Genomic DNA, 19,936 nt, shown 5'->3' with positions numbered 1-19,936 from the left:
TTAATACTTTAGACAGAAGAATCCCGGCCAATCCCAGGTCCGAAATAACCAAATATAATCTCCTTCCAAAATGACACTGCCAGCTCCTATTGGCATTACCCAGGTCAGATTTCCAAAGTGTTCAGCTCCCATTTTTAGCCAGCAAAACAAGCGGCTAGTTTCTGACAAGACCCAAGCACGCTGGTTGCATGTTGGTTGCCGAGCCCTCTTGAAAATCTGGCGTGACCCCGTTCCTCCATTTGTATCACTTCCTTGCAAAGAACCCCCCTTTTGATTGGTTATTCATCTTTAAGTCCCGCCCTCCAGTTAATTACTCAATTTAGCCACGCCTCCATGTGGTTGTCATGGCGAAATTCCACAAAGAGGCAACATGGACATTCCAAGCAAGAAAAAAATATGTATGTATTTAAGTTGTTCTGATTTGTGGGGAGGTTCTGCAGAAAGCGAAAGACGATGCTGACAGTGAGAGCACGTTGGAATTCAATGGCTTCTGCTGTTACCAATTTCGTTGCCAACGCTATAGATTGTAGGGTAAAATTTTTAAAGGTGCCTAGGGGATTTGGGAGCTGAAATCCTTTCTTTTCACGAGTCACCGAGGTGCTTAGGAGCCTCTGTCTCCTTGAAAATCAATGGGATTTGGGTGCCTCTTGGTAAAATTTTCAAAGGGTCCCAAGTGATTTAGGAGCATACATCACCTGGGAGCTTAAGTCCCATTTTCAAAAGTGATGTAGATGCTTTTGGAGCCCAAGTTCTATTGGAAGTTGGTGGGATTTAGGCTCCTAAGTGCCTAAATCACTCCAGAAAATGGAACTTAGGCTCCTAAGTCACTGAGGTACTTTGGACATTTTTATCTTTAGTCTTTAGCTCTCATTATCTACTCAGATAACATCTGCGGATGTGTCCACTGAATAAGGGACTACCACAGGCATCACTCTAGAGCAGGGGTGGGCAAACATTTTGGCCCGAGAGCCACATCGGGGAATAGCAATTGTACTGCGGGCCATGAATGCTCACAAAATTGGGGCTGGGGTCCAGGAGGGGGTTGAGGGCTCTGGTTGGGGGTATGGCCTGGGGTAGGGGGTTGGGGGAGAGGCTCAGGGGTGCAGCTCCAAGCGGCGCTTACCTCAAGCGGCTTCTGGAAACAGTGGCATGTCCCTTCTCCGGCTCCTCTGCGGGGAGCGGACCCCGACCCTTGGAGCGGGGCCATGCTGCAGCTTCCAGGAGCTGCGTGGTGTGGCCCCCGACCCGGCACCCCGGCTGGAGCTGGGCTGAGCCTTGTGGTGTGGCCCCCAACCCGGCTCCCTGTTGGGAGCTCGCGGGCCGGCTTAAAACGGTTAACGGGCCAGATTTGCCAACAGCTGGCTGGCCTGACTCCCTCCCAAGGCATGGTTTCTCTCTGGTCTCAGGCAATCCACTGGTGAATTTCCACCCCCTTCTGGCAGCTTGGGGCTGTGCAAATGTTAAGGACAATCCTGTTGCAAGGATCTGTCCTGGCAGAGACCAGTTTACAGCAGGGAGGGAAGACTGTGATCCGTAGGCGAGCAATGAGTGTGGTCTCTGTGCAGTGCCTTGCCCCATGAATCATGCTGCCTGCGGTGAGTTGCATCCCACTGCTTGCTTTGCCTGTTTGCTGTGCTGCAGCTGGGTTCAGGCAGCCTAGTGAAGGCTTGTGCTGCATTGCATCGGATCGTATTGCAGCGGGCAGCGTGTTGCATTGGCCTTCCTGCCTCACAGTGACCCGAACTAGGCTGCAAGGGCCGCAGGAGAGAGTGCTGGGACGTGCACTGGACTGCAGAAATTAGAGTTCATCGGGCTGCATCTGGCTGCAGGATTGAGTGCAGGGGCGTGCATCACGCTGCAGGAATCAGCGGCGGAGCCTGCATCGTGCTATGCCGTGAGGTGCAGGAAGTAGTGCAGGGACATGCAGCGGGCTGCAGGAGTCAGCGCAGGGCTCTGCATCGTGCTGCCGTGAGGTGCAGGAGTCAGAGCAGCGACATGCTTGGGAAGCACCTTGCTGCACTACCGTGTAGTGGCAGATTGTGTCGGGCCTCCCGGTTTGCAACAACAAGATGCTTTGGGTTGCCTCAGGCTGCGTGGGCTTCACCCAAGCGACTCTCGTTAGATTGCAATGAGCTGAATGTCCTTCAGAGCCACATAAGCTGGCTTTTTCTATGGGCCTCAGAGCTTATGCACCCAAGTCTCATTAAAAGCCGCTGCAAGATAGGCCCCGAACACCCCTCAGGCGTGGGTAACTCTGCCCTGGCTCCACGGCAGGCTTGGGAGCTGCTAATGAGCTCTCCCAATGCTTCAGCTCCTTGCCGTGCACCGTGTCTGGCTGACATGACTGACCCTGACATCTCCCCGGGCACCTGACATAGGCCCCCTGCTTGCCGCCTACAGGGAGGGGCTGTCTTCTTCAAGGTCATGGGTATATTGTGCAAGGTGGAGCGGAGCCCTGCCTGGGGTATGCAATTAGGGTGAAACTCAGCCCTGGGCAGGGGGTCAGGCCTAGACGCCCAGCGAAGCCGTGGGAAGCTGTACAGCACGCTGGCCTTCTGCACTGAGCTCTCATCCGAATGCATGGCTCATCGGAGAGACTGTAATGCTCAATCGCCGGCCCTGTCCACGTTGCGAAGGCGCTCCCTGGAGCGACGGAAGGGTTTTTTCCCATCCATGTAGGTAATCCAACTCCGTGAGAAGCGGTAGCTAGGTTGACGGAAGAATTCTGCATAGTTAGGAAACGTTTAGGGACAGGCCCGCGGTGCAGTGCTTATCAAAACCCAGTACAGGAGCTCTCGAGTTGCATAGAAAAACGGGAGGTACAGGTGCTCTGTGTATTACTTAGCAGATCTGAGTGTTGCACAGGAAATCAGTAGGTACCGGCGCTCGGTGCGGTGCTCAACAAAGCTGTAGGTACAGGCATTTGGTGTGTTGCTTAGCAAAGCGGCCGATACAGGCGCTTTCTGTGTCGCGCGGAAGAGCCGTAGCGACAGGCGATCTGGGCACTGCTAAGCAAAGCTGTCGGTTCAGACGCTCAGTGCAGTACCCGGTAGGCCTGTCGTGCCTGGACACGTTTCCTACATTTTCTCATCAGTCCCCAGGGCTTCCAGCTGTCAGCTGGTAACATAGTGAAGCATAAAATCCCCCCGCCCCATTCGCTGAGCCCATGAAAGCCCCTGGAATAGCTGGGAAGTTCAGCAAGAAATTTTGGCCTCATCCCCGATTCCTGCAAGGCGTCTGCTGAGTGCCTTGAAGCCAATGAAGAGCCAGGGAAGATACTTTGGTATCATACCGATAAGGGTGGGTGAACATGGTGAGGCCCTGCCGTCCCCCTGATAGCCCCAGCCCAATGGGAGTTAAGTGCCTAAATACTTTTGAGGACTTGGGCCAAAGTTTCCCTGAGGGCAGCTGCCTCCTGGCGGGCCACATGCATCTTTGAAACAGCTGTTTCTGGCATCTGTTAGTGTCAAAGTTACACCAAGGTCTGTAACGTAAACCATCCAAGCATCGCCAGTCCGGACTGGTGTGGAATTCAGCATCAGTGTGAACCGAGACTTTGGTACCCAGGACACAGCTCGGACCGCGTCAGCCTTCGCTGACAATCTCTGTGTTGCCAACTCTGGCAATTTCATTGTGATATTTGGTGGTTTTCTGAAAGCCCCAGCTCCTGGAGTCATGGGAATATGGGAGAATCTCAGCTTTCACTTAAAAAAAACCAGCAAGATTCTAGCCAGCATGCATTCTCTAGTTGCAGAGAAAAGCTTAGAAACGTGATCCCATTGCAAAATAAACTGGAAGACAAAGAAAAAGACCCAGAATTCATAATTTTTAAGCCAATCTCTTATTTTTGAGGCCTGACTCTTGACCGTTCAATGTTTAGGGCTGGCAATTCTAGATCCTTAGTGGTTTTGGTTTGCTACATCTACAGACCCACAGAGCCAGACTGGAAAGAGCTACTTGGGTCCCAGATCTGCAGTCCAGTCCCCAGCCCCCAGCCAACACAGGGATGTTTTTCACAATAAAGGGCTTTGTCCAGCCCAGGGCTCCTCCTGCTTCTCCTGGGAGTTCGCTCCGTGGCCTAATAAAGCAGATCTAAGTCTGAAGAAATGTTTCCTGGCATTGCAGGCTTTCATCTCATTTCCTCCTTATGCCCCCTTTCCTCTGGGTAATGAATTCCTCACGGCAAGGCTTCGCGGATACTTTTTCAGCTGTCTGTTTAAGCACAGCATGGCTGCTACCCAGACACATCAAAAGCCCGATTCCGCTCTCGTGCACCCTGGTGTCAAGCCATCAGCGGCAGTGGACTTCCTCCAAGATCAGGATGACTCCCCTTTACTGATCCCCTGGAGCGTGTCTGGCGCTTTCTCAGCTGCTGCCTGGTGCAGGAAAGGAACGATGGCTGCTCACTTGTGGCTTGCAGGGGGTTGCTGAAATCCATGCTCAGTCAAGCCCTGTTTGAGGCAGATGGGCTGGATGCTGAAAATCAGGAGTCATTCTACAGAAGTCAGTGGAGTGACTCCAGTGTGCAAACAGTGGTCGAGGCGAAACCAGAATCAGGCCCTTTTAATGTAAAAGAGCAACTGCAAATCCTCAGCTGGTGTAAAGTGGTGCGTCTCCATTGCCTTGGATGGAACTACAGCTGATTTACACGAGCTGGGCATCTGGTCCACGGACTTCAATGGAGCGGTGTTAACTGACACCATCTAAGGAACTGGCCCCACTGACTTCTGATCCATATTTAGAATACACTGGTAAAGGAAGGTATGTTTTGCCGGTGGGAGCTCCTACACGGCGCCTCCTAGGGGCTGTAGCTTAGTATGCCAGCCCATGTGGAGACAATGACAATACCTATACTATCCTCGCTGCATGAATTCAGCAGCCCCCAGTGGCTTGCAAAAATCCCTCCTGCTTTCTGCATCTGCCCTCAGAGTTTTAACTGGAAAGGAGTCACAGCCCGTCACCACCCTTCTTTTAAAACCTAAAGGGCCAGATTCAGCCCTGCTCCATTTAAACCGACGGATTGACACTAGAGGTGAATTTGGCTTAGGAACTTGTGCGGCTCGTTGGCTCACCCCTTCCCCCTTTGCGCCGACATCCCCTAAGCAGACATTGTCCAGCAGAGTAATGCGACGCTGGTTGCTGTCACCTTCTTATTACAAAGGACCCAGCTGAGATCAGGGCCCCACCGTGCTGGGTGCTGTATAAGCATATAGCAAGAGACACTCCTTGCCCCCAAAGAGCTAACTATCTACACAGAAAAAAGAAAAGATCAAGGGGAAATGGCTGGCCCAAGGTTACTGGCAGAGCTGAGGACAAAATCCAGGTCTCCTGAGTCCCAGTCTACTGCACTACCCACTAGACCACACTGTCTTACCTGTTAGCTAGTCACACGTCATGTCACTTATTAAGGAGGCTCTCTCTTTTGCCTTGCTTCCACAGGGTGCTCGTGGCAATGACGGTCTCCCTGGCCCAGCTGGCCCCCCTGTAAGTACTTTGTTTTCTGTATATTACGTCTTCTAAAATTACAGTCTTTGCACAGGACAGTTTTGCTGAAAACTGTCTCGACGGTGTGTGTTTTAGAGGGTTGGAAATATTTTTTTAAAATGGGCCCTGGCCCGAGTACCCTGGGCTCCCTCCACATCACATTCTAAGCGCAGGAGTTCTAGTTATTATTTATTGTGTGTAGCACCTCTCAGGCCCAGTCAGTCCCGGCCCCAGGGCCCCGTTGTGCCAGGCACTGTACAGACACAGAACGAAACACCGGGACCTGTCCCGAAGAGATCACCCGCCCCCAATAAGACTGAAAACATCACACACACGCACTCCCTCCAGCAATTGCCCACCCCCTCTTTTCCCCAGCAGAGTAGAGGATTTGGATGGTATCCCCTTAAATAGCAAGTTGCAGTGGGGGAGGTTTAGGTTGGATATTAGGAAAAACTTTTTCACTAAGAGGGTGGTGAAACACTGGAATGCGTTACCTAGGGAGGTGGTAGAATCTCCTTCCTTAGAGGTTTTTAAGGTCAGGCTTGACAAAGCCCTGGCTGGGATGATTTAACTGGGAATTGGTCCTGCTTTGAGCAGGGGGTTGGACTAGATGACCTTCTGGGGTCCCTTCCAACCCTGATATTCTATGATTCTATGATTCTATGATAGTGAGCCTCACCGTGTTCTGTGCGGTTCCCCAGCAATGTGAGCATGTGAGCTATACGATGAGAGCCCCCTATGACAGTTCCCCCACCGGGAGATAGTCACTAGTCTGGGCACTTGTTCTGGTAAGGAGTAGGGACTGATTGCCGCTAGCCCTGGGCTGGTGCGTACCCCATGTCTGGCACACTTCCTTTGGCAGTGCCCCTGCGAGATCCACCTGTCTAGACCATGCAACTGAGCTGTCCCGAGTCCCTCTAGTGGCCTATACTCGTCCCCTGGAGCTCCCGCCTTGTGAGCCCTCTGGTTTAGATTTTAACCCTCTGGGGACCATGCGACACTCCCCCGCTCCCCACGCGATAAGGAGCTTATGTGGGCTTCAATCCACGCACCGTCCCCAAATGGCTGCGTCCTGCCTGATCTTTGAATTTGGACTTTGCTGCTCTTCCTTGAGGGCCGACTCTAACTTCTGTTTCTCTCCGCCCAGGGACCCGTCGGCCCCTCCGGAGCTCCTGGATTCCCTGGCGGCCCAGGCTCTAAGGTAGGTGATGAGTCTCCGGCAGACACTTCTCACGTAGCTGAGTGGGGAGCCAGCCAGAAATGCCCTCCCCTGGCCTTTTTGCAAGCATCAGTGAAAATCCACTGAGCGCTTCAGTTCCTCTGCTCACCTCCAGCCTGACATGTATTTTCAGGGTCACCTGCTGGAGCAGCGAGCAAAGATGGGATGAGAAGGAGCGAGTGTGAAAGGAGAGACAGAGAGAGAGAAAGAAAAGAAAGAATGGGAGGAGAGTGAATGACAGAAAGAATAAAGGAGAAAGAGAGAGATAAGATGGGGGGAAATGTCAGAAAGAAGGGAAGGAAGAGTGAGAAGAGAGGAAGAATGGGAAAAGAAAGGGAAAAAGAAAGAAAAAATGGAAGAGAAACTGAATGAAAAAGAAAGAATGAATGAGAAAACAGATAAAGAAACAGAGAGAAAGAAATGGAAAAAGAAGGAGAAAAAGAGGAAGAAGAAAGAGTGGGAAAGAGAGAGATAAGGAGAGGGAGCAAGAGAAAGAGAAGAAGAAAAAACAGAGCGAGGGAGAGAAAAAGGGCAGGTGACTCCAGGGAGTAAACAGGGCTGCCCCAGGGGGTTGGCCCTGAAAAATTTTGAGTGCTCTGGCCCCGAACCAGGAGAACGCGCACTTTGCTTTAGGCACGTGCGGCAATCCCATTAATGTCAACGGGACACATTCACGGGTTTATCCTTAATCTTGTGTTTAACGGCTTTGCTGGCTCAGGATTGAGCCCCTGGTTAAACAAATAAAAAGTCAATAAAACCAGGCCTCGGGGCAAAGCATCCAGCTGAAAAATGACCACCCAGAGGGCCAGGACAATCTGAAAAGAGGCAGCCCCCACCCCCACCAGATTTCCCAATGCCACCTCCATCCAGTCCAGGGGGCACCCCCATAAGTCCTATCTCTTCCCCCCACATGTCCCAGCCTGGTGATTTCTTTAATCAGATGCATGGGAGGCCTGTAAGATCAGCAAGGAGGAGAGAGATCTAGAGGGATATTTCCCTGGGAATCCCCCCTGCAGGAGTCTGGCTGGGAGGCATGTGGCATTTGGCTCCTGGCTGCTATTCTCTCAGCTGGTTTCCCCAGTTACCAGACAGCACAGGGCACCATGGAGATGCGGTCGTGGAGAGGCAGACAATGGCACTTCAGTAATAATCATCCTCATTATGAGCAGCAGCAGCGTGGGCTCGTTGGAGGAGATTGAAAGACACATGATCTCCCCCTCCCTGATGCAGCTGGGGGGCGGATGAGAGCAGTGAGCTGCGTTTGAAGTTTCATATTCAGCGCCCGGGTCTTTTAATCCCAAGAGGAGAGAATTTATTGAAAAAGCAATAAATCCCCAAGTAAAGGCAAAGCCGCCACGGCGGGTTGGGACAAGGGCTAGTGCAGGCTCAAGGTATGTGTGGAGGAAGGCTGCGATTTTCCAAAATCTTAGCAATCTTTTCCAAAAACGTAGCGATTTTGGCTGTCTGGCGTGAGATCCCTTAAAGAGGCCTGGGTTTCCGAGGGTGGATCCCTCAGCACGTGTTGGAAATCAGGCTTCTTGAAAGGCTTCTTCAGTTGGGGTCCCCAAAATCACCAGCCGCTTTGGAAAGTCATGGCCCCAAATCCTCCGAAAGAGACAGAAGAAAGACACTCATAAATACTGGTGCTGGGAGTGGATTCCTTCCTCCATGTGTCCTCTGTAGAAAGGTTCACCGACACACACCGCCCCCTCAGCTGCTGTATCATGAGTGACCAGAGAGACTAGGGAAGTATGTAGACACCCCACTGAGATCAGAGCCACACCATGCCGGGCACTGCACAGACAGACCCTGCCCAGATGAGCTCACAGTCTACATAGACCAAGGGTGGGAGGGGAAAGTGAATTGCACAGGGTCACTCAACCCGGCAGTGTTAGAGGTCAGGCATAGAGGCGTCACCCACTACACCACACTACCTCTCCCGTTTACAGGCTGTTCCACTTTTAACTGGACAGAGCATCTAGCCCCATCCACATGGAAGCCTCCCAGGCCAGTGTGGTTCAAACAGGATGGCATTTAGGCATTGCCTCTCTGCTGTGGGATTCTGTTCTCTTTATCCCTTTTCCTTTTCCCTTCGCAGGGGGAAGCTGGCCCCACTGGTGCTCGTGGCCCTGAGGGTGCTCAAGGCCCCAGAGGTGAATCTGGCACTCCTGGCTCCCCCGGACCTTCAGGGGCACCCGTAAGTAACTGGCCCCTTTCTGCCACGGCAGAGGGGCTGCCTAGCCGGGGGGGGGGCTCTTGTCCTTAATTGCCCCCAAGCCTTTGGGGGGGGGATAAGGGCTATAAACACAGAGAAAGGAGAAAACTCATCACCTGGGCGGTCTATCTGAAGAACCCCTGTCCCCCAGGAGCGCAGGGTCCCCGCCCAATTTAACACCTCCAAATACGACCCCCTTCTGGTCTCGTATCTCTTCTCCTGCCCCAGTCAGCCAGCCTCATTTGGCCTCACGCCCACTCCCACCATGAGTGATACAGGGAGTATTAACCTCATTTTACCAGTGGGGAAACTGAGGCACGCTGGACTTGAAGGTCCAGATCCTCAAAGGAATTTAGGCCCCTAGTTCCCACCCAAATCAAAGGAGTTAGGGGCCTAGCTGACTGGCACAAGGTGACACAGGAAGAGCACTATCCACTAGACCATCCTTCCTCCTCCTCCGTTAGCATCCCTGATCTCTTCCCCCTGCATTGTGGCAGGAGCCACCACTCCCGCCAGCAGCCGTGCCTGGTCAATTGGAATCTAGATCCAGCTTCCTTTCCTAGCGGGTTCCATTACCGGAACTGTCCCTCCAGGGTCTCGATATATCTTTAACCCTGCCTTTCCCCTGCTGCAGCTGCAGCCTGTCAGGGCTTGCGCCGGCCCCTCCAGCTGTTAGTCTGATTGATACCTGTCACTGCAGGGCATTAGCCTTAGTCACAGCCCTCTTACCCTTTTCCCCAGAGGGGGATTTGTTGAGTAATTCTCCCCCTGCTGAATTTGCTCCTGTTTCTTTGGTGGAATCTACAACAGCTCCCCTCGAGACCCCATAGGACCTCCCTGGCCCACTGGCAAGGGATTTGCTAGTCGCTCATTGATCTTCTCCTTGCTTCTAGGGTAACCCTGGAACTGACGGCATCCCTGGCGCTAAAGGATCAGCTGTGAGTAGGACTCGGCCTTGATGCCCAAGGGGAAGTGGGGAATTCAGTGGGGGTGGACGGAGCCTGCAACAACAAAGGAGGGGGGTTCAAGTTGCCTTGGCCCAGCTCAGCAGGTACATCCGCCCCTGCCGTGGGAATTAATGCTGCATGGACGTGCTGAGCCAAGGGATGTGGTGGATTCTCGGCTGCAGGGCGAGGGGACGGCCGGACCCTTCGCTTGTACCTCCTAACCACCGCCTCCTCTGTGCTGTCAACAGGGTGCTCCTGGAATTGCGGGTGCCCCCGGGTTCCCTGGGCCACGTGGGCCTCCCGGGCCTCAAGGTGCAACTGGGCCTCTGGGTCCCAAAGGTCAGACGGTAAGAACCTGGGGGAGCAGGTCTGTAGCAGGGGACGTGTTTGTAGAGCGCAAAGAAATGCCGCGTCCCCCTTCCATACACCACAGTCTCCCCACCCCGAAACCACAGCTTGTCCCCGGTGCTGACCCCCCCCATGCCACAGCCTCCCCCCGGTGCCAATCCCTGCCATAACACAGCCTCCCCCCAGTGCCGACCCCCGCATGCCACAGCCTCCCCTCGGTGCCGACCCCCCCATGCCACAGCCTCCCCCTGGTGTCGACTCCTCCCACGCCGCAGCCTCCCCCCGGTGCCGACCCCCCCACACCACAGCCTCCCCCTGGAGTCGACTCCTCCCACGCCACAGCCTCCCCCTGGAGTCGACTCCTCCCACGCCATAGCCTCCCCCCGGTGCTGACCCCCCCATGCCACAGCCTGCCCCCGGTGCCAACCCCCCCATGCCACAGCCTCCCCCTGGTGTCGACTCCTCCCACGCCACAGCCTCCCCCCGGTGCTGACCCCCCCATGCCACAGCCTGCCCCCGGTGCCAACCCCCCCATGCCACAGCCTCCCCCTGGTGTCGACTCCTCCCACGCCACAGCCTCCCCCCGGTGCTGACCCCACCATGCCACAGCCTGTCCCCAGTGCTGACCCCCCCCACGCCACAGCCTCCCCCGTTGCCGACCCCCCCCACGCCACAGCCTCCACCCGGTGCCAACCCTGCCATGCCACAGCCTCCCCCCAGTGCCGACCCCCCCCATGCCACAGCCTCCCCCCGGTGCCGACCCCCCCACACCACAGCCTCCCCCTGGAGTCGACTCCTCCCATGCCATAGCCTCCCCCCGGTGCTGACCCCCCATGCCACAGCCTGCCCCCGGTGCCACCCCCCCCCCATGCCACAGCCTCCCCCTGGTGTCGACTCCTCCCATGCCACAGCCTCCCCCCGGTGCTGACCCCACCATGCCACAGCCTCTCCCCAGTGCTGACCCCCCCCACGCCACAGCCTCCCCCGTTGCCGACCCCCCCCACGCCACAGCCTCCCCCCGGTGCCGACCCCCCCCCATGCCACAGCCTCCCCCTGGTGTCAACTCCTCCCATGCCACAGCGTCCCCCTGGTGCTGACACCTCCCTCCCCCACCGACACCACAGCCTTCCCCCAGTGCCCACCCCTGCCGATGCCACAGCCTCTCCCCGGTGCTGACCTCCCGCCCCCGATGCCACAGCCTCCCCTGGGCCACATTCTCCTCCCAGTACCACCTTCCCCTCTCATATACCGCAGACTCCACCTGATGGCGTCTCCTGTCCCCCCACTGCTCGTGATGCCACTTACCCTTCCCTTTGCCACAAATTCTGTCCTGGGCTGCTGTTCCAGGCCATGTGCCCCAAATCCCCCTCCCCCTGCCATGTGCCCCGGGGAAAGGGATCAGCGTACGCCATCGGATATTTCAGGGTGTGCAAACACCGCTCCCTTGGAAATCCACCCTCGAGTGGCATTCACGGCCTGCGGAGACGTACCTGGAGCAGTGTGTGGGCACTGGTCCCATGGGACGATGAGTGAGAGCTCTCTCTTTCTCTGCAGGGAGACCCTGGCATTGCAGGCTTCAAAGGCGAACAAGGCCCCAAAGGTGAATCGGTGAGTATCCAGCTCGAATGTGATCTACGGTCTGACGAAATCCTGTGATTTATAGTCATGGGCCATCCAGCACGAACCCAGCGGTGGGCAGGTGTGCCCTTGCAGACGCCCCTTGGACGTAACCCTCCAGCACACGCCCGCAGAGTCCTCTGGGCAGGACTCTCAGGCGCTGAGCACAGAATGACAAACTTCTTCTCCCAAGCCCTAGGCCCTTACAGCAATGTACAGGATACGTCCTGACCTAGTCTCTCCAGTAGACACACGGTTAACGTAGTGAGTAACAGATACTGCCCCAAAGACCTGATGGCCTAACTAGTGCGGGAGGAAAGAGAGAGGGAACGTGTTGCCTAAAGTCACCAGCAGAGCCCTGAATCCAGATCTTCTGAGTTCCAGTCCAGTGCTCTAGCCGCTAGGCTGCCCTGCCTCCCCAGGGTGTAGTTTGAATCCCATCCTTTGACTGTGCTGGGGTAGCCCTCATTCCCCCATGCACCTGTTCCCTGCTTCACGGCACGCTTGGCAGAAGAGAGAGTCTCTCCCGCAGTTAATGAGCCTTTTCCCCTAACTGGCCCCTTGGCTAGCAAGCCCTGCCGGGCCCTCGCGCTGAGCTCACGGAAGGGAAACAATAGCCACCCTGTTGCATTTAGCCTCTGCCTCCCAGAACTTCTCTGCTAGGCCAAGAACATTCTCTCACCGCTCCATTAACCAGCCTGAATACAATGGGGCCAGATCCTCTGCTGGTGTAAATCAGCTCAGCTCTGACTTCTGAGGAGCTACAGCTGATTTACACCAGCACAGGATCTGGCCCACCCTGCAGGACCCTTGTGCTGATGGGCGGTCACAAACAGTTCAGAACTGCATTGTGCTCCTGTTTACATCTCCCAGAGAGAGGCAATGGCCTGAGAGGTGGATCTGGCCAGGGTTCCTTCTACGTCGCTATTATTAAACAGCTCTGAGAGGCTCTGTCTGAGATCAGGGCCTCATGGCGCTAGGGGCTGTACAGGCAGTCCCTGCCATGGGGAGCTTGCAGTCGAAGTGAACCAGACAGAGGTTAGTAGAGGAAATGGATGCAACTTGCCCAAAGTCACACAGCAGAGCTGGGAATAGGATCCTAGTCGCTTGGCTCCGAGGGCCAGGCCCCACCCACTAGACCATGCTGCCTGCCTGCAATGCACATGCCTCAGCTGGTATGTGATAGAGGCCATGTACCACAGTGGCTGGTGCAGGAAGGTCCCTCACACTGTCCTATGCGGCGGGCGAGAGGACGAGGAAGCCTAATGCATGCTCTCCTTGTGTCCCCCCACAGGGCCCCGCAGGGCCACAGGGAGCACCCGGCCCGGCTGGCGAAGAAGGCAAGAGAGGTGGCCGTGGTGAGCCCGGTGCTGCTGGGCCTGTTGGACCCCCTGGAGAGAGAGTAAGTGCCATCAGCATCATGCTTCCATGCTGGAGACATCACCATGCTTGGCAGCCTGGCAAGGGACAGAAAGCCGGTGACAAGCCACCGTGGCACGAGCCCTGGGATACATGGGGCAACAGCTCTGGTAGCAGGATCCCCAGGAGCCGGGGTGTAAAGGCCACCCGGAGGGGTGAGCTGCAGGATTGGCAGCCCCTGTGATGTGAGCCCATCATGGTGCAAGCCCCCGGCATTCATGGCGTGTCCGCCACATGGGATTCGCAGTGTAACGCCCACCCCAGGGCGAGCCCTGGGACTCCCAATTCAGAGTGAGTTCAGCTACAGGTGTGTGGCTTGGGGTGGGGACTGCTGAGATCATCCATCTCCTTGGCCTGTACAGTGCCGGGAAACTAGTGGAGGGAGCATAGTGGTACCTAATACCTTGATGCCACCCTTGTCGTCTCCTCCTTCCTAGGGCTCTCCTGGAAACCGTGGCTTCCCAGGTCAGGATGGTCTCGCTGGGCCCAAGGTGAGTGAAATCACTGCCCCTGTTCAATGAGCAGAATATGGGGGTAGCAAATGATCTAGGGGTCACCTGCCATAGACTCAGCCTAGGCATCTTACTGTCCTGGGTGGAATTTATAGGCAGAGGAACATCCCCTGCCCTGGGGTCTGATGTAATCCACCCAGGAGGAGGGCCGCTCGACCGTCTGCATGACTCCTCGGGTCAGCTCGGCAACATCTGCCCCCAGAACCGTTCCTGAGCAAAAAATAAGGTGCCCCTAATATAAGGCACTGCACTCTATCCGGAAAGAGCCAACTTCCTGCCCTCTCTGAGCTCCCAGCTGTGGTTTATATATGTCCCTTTTTTCCCAGCATGCCTTGCCCCCAGGTGGGATTGCCACAGGGCTGCCCCGGTGGACTCCATTTCCCAGCCTGCCCTGCTCTCCTGGTTCTGAAGTAGAGGCTGAGAGGAGAGGGGGTTGGAGACTACAGGGATAGGATGAGATCAGTCCATTGCCCATGTCTCCTGTCTCCCAAGTACCTTTCGAGGCTAGATGGGGCTGGCTCAGAGGAGTTCCCATCCCAGTCCCCAAAGAGCCAGTGCACCTTTTTACAGGGATCGACCCAACGCACAGCAGCCTTAGTCTCGGTGATTTCAGCGGGAGCCAGATTGGGGCCCATAGCAATGACACGCTAAGGCCTCTTTCGTCAGCCTAGCCTGTCCCCAGCCAGACTGGTTGTGGTGCAGCCTCCTGCCCCTGGGTGCCCCCTAGAACTGGGTTGGCTGACGTGTATGTCTTCCTTATCCCCGGACAGGGTGCCCCTGGCGAGCGTGGTCCTGCTGGCCTTGGGGGGCCTAAAGGAGCCACTGGTGATCCTGGACGTCCCGGAGAACCCGGCCTGCCTGGCGCGAGGGTGAGAATGAAGGGGAGATGGCATCAGCTCCCAGCCAAGCTTGGCCTTGACAACTGGGACTGAAAGGGTTAAAATGTTTAGAGAAAGCAACGTTATTTGGGGTGGGGGAGCAGAAATGGAACCCCAACTTCCCATGCATCTCATAAGAACATAAGACTGGCCATTCTGGGTCAGACCAAAGGTCCATCTGGCCCAGTATCCTGTCTACTGACAGCGGCCAATGCCAGGTGCCCCAGAGGGAGTGAACCTAACAGGTAAGGATCTAGTGATCTCTCTCCTGCCATCCATCTCCACCCTCTGACAAACATGCCTCCAGAGAACCCAAGGCATCACTCTGCTAGTGACCCACCCACAGGGCTGGCGTGCGGTGCTGCCAAGAACGCCAGCTGTTTGCACTTCAGCCAGAGTCTAGGCAGGAGACGGCACGCGGGTACCCGTGAGGGAAGCACTGCCTGTCAATGGGCCTGAATAAGACTTCTGGGGGGCTGGGTGGAGGGGGTGTCGAGAGCTGGGTTTCGGTGCCGGCCCCCTGCCCCTTGCAGATGCACAGCCACGTTTCCAGCATTGGGTATTGCAGGTATTGTCAAAACCAGGAGGCGCCTGTCACTGGAATCCCAGAGCTCTGGATGGACCTTTTCCCTTTGCTAGCCAGCGGTTTATCACCCATGTCCCATCTCCTGCACATGGAGCTCTCTCGAGGCACCAGCAGCTGGCACTAACCACAACAGCCCGGGCGCCCCTGGGGCGCACTCCCCTCTGAGCCTTTGGCAGGTGGTCATAAGGGAATGTGCAGCCCTGCAGCCCAGCGACAGGGGGTGCTCCAACAGCGCTGAGCCCTCCCTGCCAGACCCCAGGGTAACTGGCTGCTGCTGGAGTCCCCTGGCTGGTGACGTGACCCCGTGAGGCTGAACCATATAGGGGCAGATCCTCAGAAGGACACTGAATACTGTATTCAAAGCATCCAGCCCCAATGACTCCCCATTGAGAATCACACTCCTCCCCTCCCCCGCAGTGGGGATCATTCCCGTGCCTGGGCTCCTCTAGGCTCCGCTCTTTTTCTTTGCATTCCAGTAGCACCCAGAGGCCCTAACGGATCAGGGCCCCCATGGTGCCAGGCACTGCAGACACACAGCGAGAGACGGTCCCTGCCCCAGCTGAGATCAGGGCCCTGTTGTGTAGTGTGCAGCAGAGGTGTCCCCTTCTCCAAAGACACAGGGGAGAACTGACCAGCTGTTTCAATGTCTCCCGAGTGCTGGCAAACAAACAGGAACAACCAGCACGGAGCAGGGCTAGTGCAGGGACCCGCAGGAAAGTCCTAACTCCCTGCCTCCTCCTTTCCATCAGGGTCTCACTGGGCGCCCTGGTGATGCTGGTCCTCAAGGCAAAGTCGGTCCTTCTGTAAGTGAGACTCCTCTTCCTTCCTGGGTTGGGCTCTGAGGGGCACTGAATTAAGGGGGTGCTGAGTTTGGGGAAGGGGCTAGGAGGTGGCTTCTGAGTTTTGGGAGGTACTAGGTGGGCTCTTAGTTTTTGGGTGTATATATTGGACTTTGGGGGTATTGAGTGAGTGTTGAGATTTGGGGGGTACTGGGTGGGGGCTGTGATTTTGAGGGTACTGGGGGGTGCTGAGATTTGGGGAGTACTGGGTGGGGGCTGAAATTTGGGGGGATATTTGGAGGGCACTGATATTTGGGGGTAGTGGGTGGGGGCTGTGATTTGGGGGTATATTAGAGAGTGGCTATGATTGGGAGGATATTGGGTGGGCACTGAGATTTGGTAGGGGATATTGGGTGGGTGCTGTGCTTTGGGGGGTGCTGGGTGGGGGCTGTGATCGGGGAGGGGATATTAGGTGGGTGCTGTGCTTTGGGGGGTGCTGGGTGGGGGCTGTGATTGGGGAGGGGATATTGGGTGGGTGCTGTGCTTTGGGGGGTGCTGGGTGGGGGCTGTGATCGGGGAGGGGATATTGGGTGGGTGCTGTGCTTTGGGGGGTGCTGGGTGGGGTTTGTGATCAGGGAGGGGATATTAGGTGGGTGCTGTGCTTTGGGGGGGTGCTGGGTGGGGGTTGTGATCAGGGAGGGGATATTAGGTGGGTGCTGTGCTTTGGGGGGTGCTGGCTGGGCACTGAGATTTGGTAGGGGATATTGGGTGGGTGCTGTGCTTTGTGGGGTGCTGGGTGGGGGCTGTGATCGGGGAGGGGATATTAGGTGCGTGCTGTGCTTTGGGGGCTGTGATTGGGGTGGGGATATTGGATGGGTGCTGTGCTTTGGGGGCTGCTGGGTGGGTGCTGTGATCGGGGAGGGGATATTAAGTGGGTGCTGTGCTTGGGTGCTGGGTGGGGGCTGTGATCGGGGAGGGGATATTAGGTGGGTGCTGTGCTTTGGGGGCTGCTGGGTGGGGGCTGTGATCGGGGAGGGGATATTAGGTGGGTGCTGTGCTTTGGGGGCTGCTGGGTGGGGGCTGTGATTGGGGAGGGGATATTAGGTGGGTGCTGTGCTTGGGGGGTGCTGGGTGGGGGCTGTGATTGGGGTGGGGATATTGGGTGGGTGCTGTGCTTTGGGGGCTGCTGGGTGGGAGCTGTGATTGGGGAGGGGATATTAGGTGGGTGCTGGGTGGGGGCTGTGATTGGGGTGGGGATATTGGATGGGTGCTGGGTGGGGGCTGTGATTGGGGTGGGGATATTGGGTGGGTGCTGTGCTTTGGGCAGTGCTGGGGGGGGCGCAGATATTTTGGGGCAAGAAGCACTAATCCATGTGTTTCTGTGCCACGTGCTAGCAGGCGTGTTCCAGGGGAGCGTGGCGGAGTGGTGGGTGATCATGGCACTTTCAGAATGCCCCGGGCAATGTGCTCCCCTCCTGGGACAGGGCAGTGCCTCGTAGCGCCGAAAACAGCACAGCCTCAACTCAGCGCTTTGCCGGGGGGAACGAAGCCCCCAGCCTTTGGCATCGTTGGCGCCTGAGCCTTGCGTGCAGAACGCAACAGTTGATGGGACACCCAGCGCTTTTGCCCAGACTAGGCCGCAGGTTCCTACAGGCTGCACGTGGGGGCTGATCAGAGCTCAAGAGGGAGATCATCCACTAACGTGCCAACCTCTGTGCCTCCCTGCAGGGTGCCCCTGGTGAGGACGGTCGCCCTGGCCCGCCAGGTCCACAAGGTACTCGCGGGCAGCCTGGTGTCATGGGTTTCCCAGGGCCAAAAGGTGCTAATGTAAGTACACGTTCCTGAAGTGGTACCCCACCCAACCCATACCTCCCTCCCGCCAGGCAGCGTGGGCCAAGGGACAGCACCCCAGTGAGGCCGCGGGGCATGGAGAATCTTGCAGTGGCAGTGGGCCCCCCCCCGCAGTCCATCTCTGCAGTCCATATACCCATGTACAGCCCTGCGCCGGGGTAGAGCTTCGCCACTGAGCGGGCATCGGGCAAAGGAGGAATGAGAGGCCCGAAGCAAAGGACCCTGGGAAATCCCCCAGTTGGCGCCAACATGTCCAGGTGCCCCGTGGAGCTGCCGTTTCTTCAGCTCAGCCGGAGCGGAGCCAGGACTAGGCTAGCCCCAGCTCCATGGACCCCATTTGTATCACTCCCGCTGATGTCAGTCTGGACAGCTGCTGCTAGCGGAGGTGACCTGCCGCATCCCCGAGCCTGTTCTGGTCACATCGGAGCCTCGTTCACCGTGCCGTGTGTTCTCTTTCCTCCTAGGGCGAGGCTGGTAAAGCTGGAGAGAAGGGATTGCCCGGCGCTCCTGGTCTGAGAGTAAGTGGGTTTATCTTCCCCGCCCCACTCTATTACAACACAGGCTGACACCCCATGGAGAGATCCCAGCCCCTCCCTGCAGGCAGCCACGCCCAGAATCAGACTCTGGCCAGGGGGCAAGGCAGGATTGCTCCCCTTTGCACTTTTAACAGAAGGCTCTCCAGTCTAGCTTCAAATATCCCCCACCACAGGGTTCCCTGCACTGCTCCTGGGAGATTCCCTCCCAGTTTTGCTCCTGGCTCCCAGAGATCTTGTTTTAGGAGGGTCACTTAATCAATGTGTGACAAAGGCAGCATTGGGAGCCCCATTGTACAGATGGAAACAGGGCCAGATAGATTAAGTGACTCAGCCGGGCCGAGCCAGGAATTGAACTCAGCACCTTTCTCTCTCAAGGAGCAGCGTTTTGATTTTTCAGAATTCGGTGGGTGCACCAAAGCCCTAGTGATATGGGGCCCAGGTGAGAGCCCAGCTGGATGGATGGACAGCTGGATAAATGGACAGATAGACGGAGAAATCTACTGCTGCCTAGTCCGTTGCAACAGGAGCAGAGAAAGATTGCAAGGTCCCGGGAGGGAATTTTAAAAGCACAGCAGTCTGGTAGCTAAAAAGGGCTCACTGATCAATGCCCTGGGGGTTTCTTTTCCCTCTAGGGTCTTCCTGGCAAAGATGGTGAGACAGGAGCTTCCGGCCCCCCTGGACCTTCCGTGAGTACTTGCTGCTAGAAGGAAATCAGCGAGGCTGGTCTCTCTAGCCACAATACAGAGATGGACCCGGGCAGGATGGCTGACCCATAGGCCTGCTAGTCACAGAGACTGGGATTTCTTTCCTGGAGAGCAAGCCAGACTGGGAGACCCCATTACACTAGATTGGGGGATCTGCCCCTTTCCCAGTTCCAAACTGGGAGACCCTGCCCCTTGCTCAGTTACCCCAGACTGGGGGACCCTGCTCCTTTACCAGATTGGAGGATCGTTTCCCAGTTCACCCAGACTGGGGGTCTTGCCTCTTTCCCAGTTCCCCATACTGGGACCCTATACCACGCCTGGTCTGTGAGTTGCCAGTCCACACTTCACCCAATAACAGGGGTGGATGGATGCTGAGCGGAATCCGGTTGCAATGTAGAACCCACATGTAGCCACCAGAGGGCGCTCTGGGTTTAATTCTTTTTGCCAGAGCCTGGCTGCTCTAACATAGGGGAACCTGGTTTAGAGAACAAATCAAAGTAAAACAAACCAGGCCCGTCACAGATATCCGACTTCAAGGGCTACCACACAGGGTGGGTGTCCTGGATGACGTGTCCAGTCCCATCACGGGCACCGTAGCCCTGTCCTATCACTGTCCTCCCCATTGGGCCCTAAATCTGGGGTCAGGACCGGATGTAGTTTATGCTCACAGTTCTCCCTTCCTTCTGCAGGGGCCTGCTGGAGAGAGGGGTGAGCAGGGCTCGCCAGGTCCTTCTGGCTTCCAGGTGAGTAGGAGCGATGCCTTTTAACCCTTTTGCAGTGTGGGGTCGGGGCAGTCCTGTAAATACCTGCACCCCGAGCTCCATCCCCCTAAACAACCAGG

General features: G+C 56.4%; 1 protein-coding gene across 3 annotated transcripts in view; it reads left to right on the top strand.

The window, feature by feature from the left end:
* COL2A1 (collagen type II alpha 1 chain) overlaps window positions 1-19,936 on the top strand; it is a 67,001-nt gene that overhangs the window by 21,512 nt on the left and 25,553 nt on the right. For all 3 annotated transcript variants that reach the window (XM_073318617.1, XM_073318615.1, XM_073318616.1), the window contains exons 18-31: window positions 5,440-5,484; window positions 6,632-6,685; window positions 8,802-8,900; window positions 9,812-9,856; window positions 10,114-10,212; window positions 11,768-11,821; window positions 13,125-13,232; window positions 13,687-13,740; window positions 14,532-14,630; window positions 15,975-16,028; window positions 17,733-17,831; window positions 18,320-18,373; window positions 19,024-19,077; window positions 19,785-19,838. In XM_073318617.1, the coding sequence (XP_073174718.1) occupies window positions 5,440-5,484; window positions 6,632-6,685; window positions 8,802-8,900; window positions 9,812-9,856; window positions 10,114-10,212; window positions 11,768-11,821; window positions 13,125-13,232; window positions 13,687-13,740; window positions 14,532-14,630; window positions 15,975-16,028; window positions 17,733-17,831; window positions 18,320-18,373; window positions 19,024-19,077; window positions 19,785-19,838 (972 nt within the window). The remainder of the gene's footprint in view (window positions 1-5,439; window positions 5,485-6,631; window positions 6,686-8,801; window positions 8,901-9,811; window positions 9,857-10,113; window positions 10,213-11,767; window positions 11,822-13,124; window positions 13,233-13,686; window positions 13,741-14,531; window positions 14,631-15,974; window positions 16,029-17,732; window positions 17,832-18,319; window positions 18,374-19,023; window positions 19,078-19,784; window positions 19,839-19,936) is intronic.

The sequence above is a fragment of the Lepidochelys kempii genome, chromosome 20 (assembly GCF_965140265.1).
Source record: "Lepidochelys kempii isolate rLepKem1 chromosome 20, rLepKem1.hap2, whole genome shotgun sequence".
In the NCBI taxonomy this organism is placed as follows: Eukaryota; Metazoa; Chordata; order Testudines; family Cheloniidae; genus Lepidochelys; species Lepidochelys kempii.
This window is presented reverse-complemented; position numbering and strand designations above follow the sequence as displayed.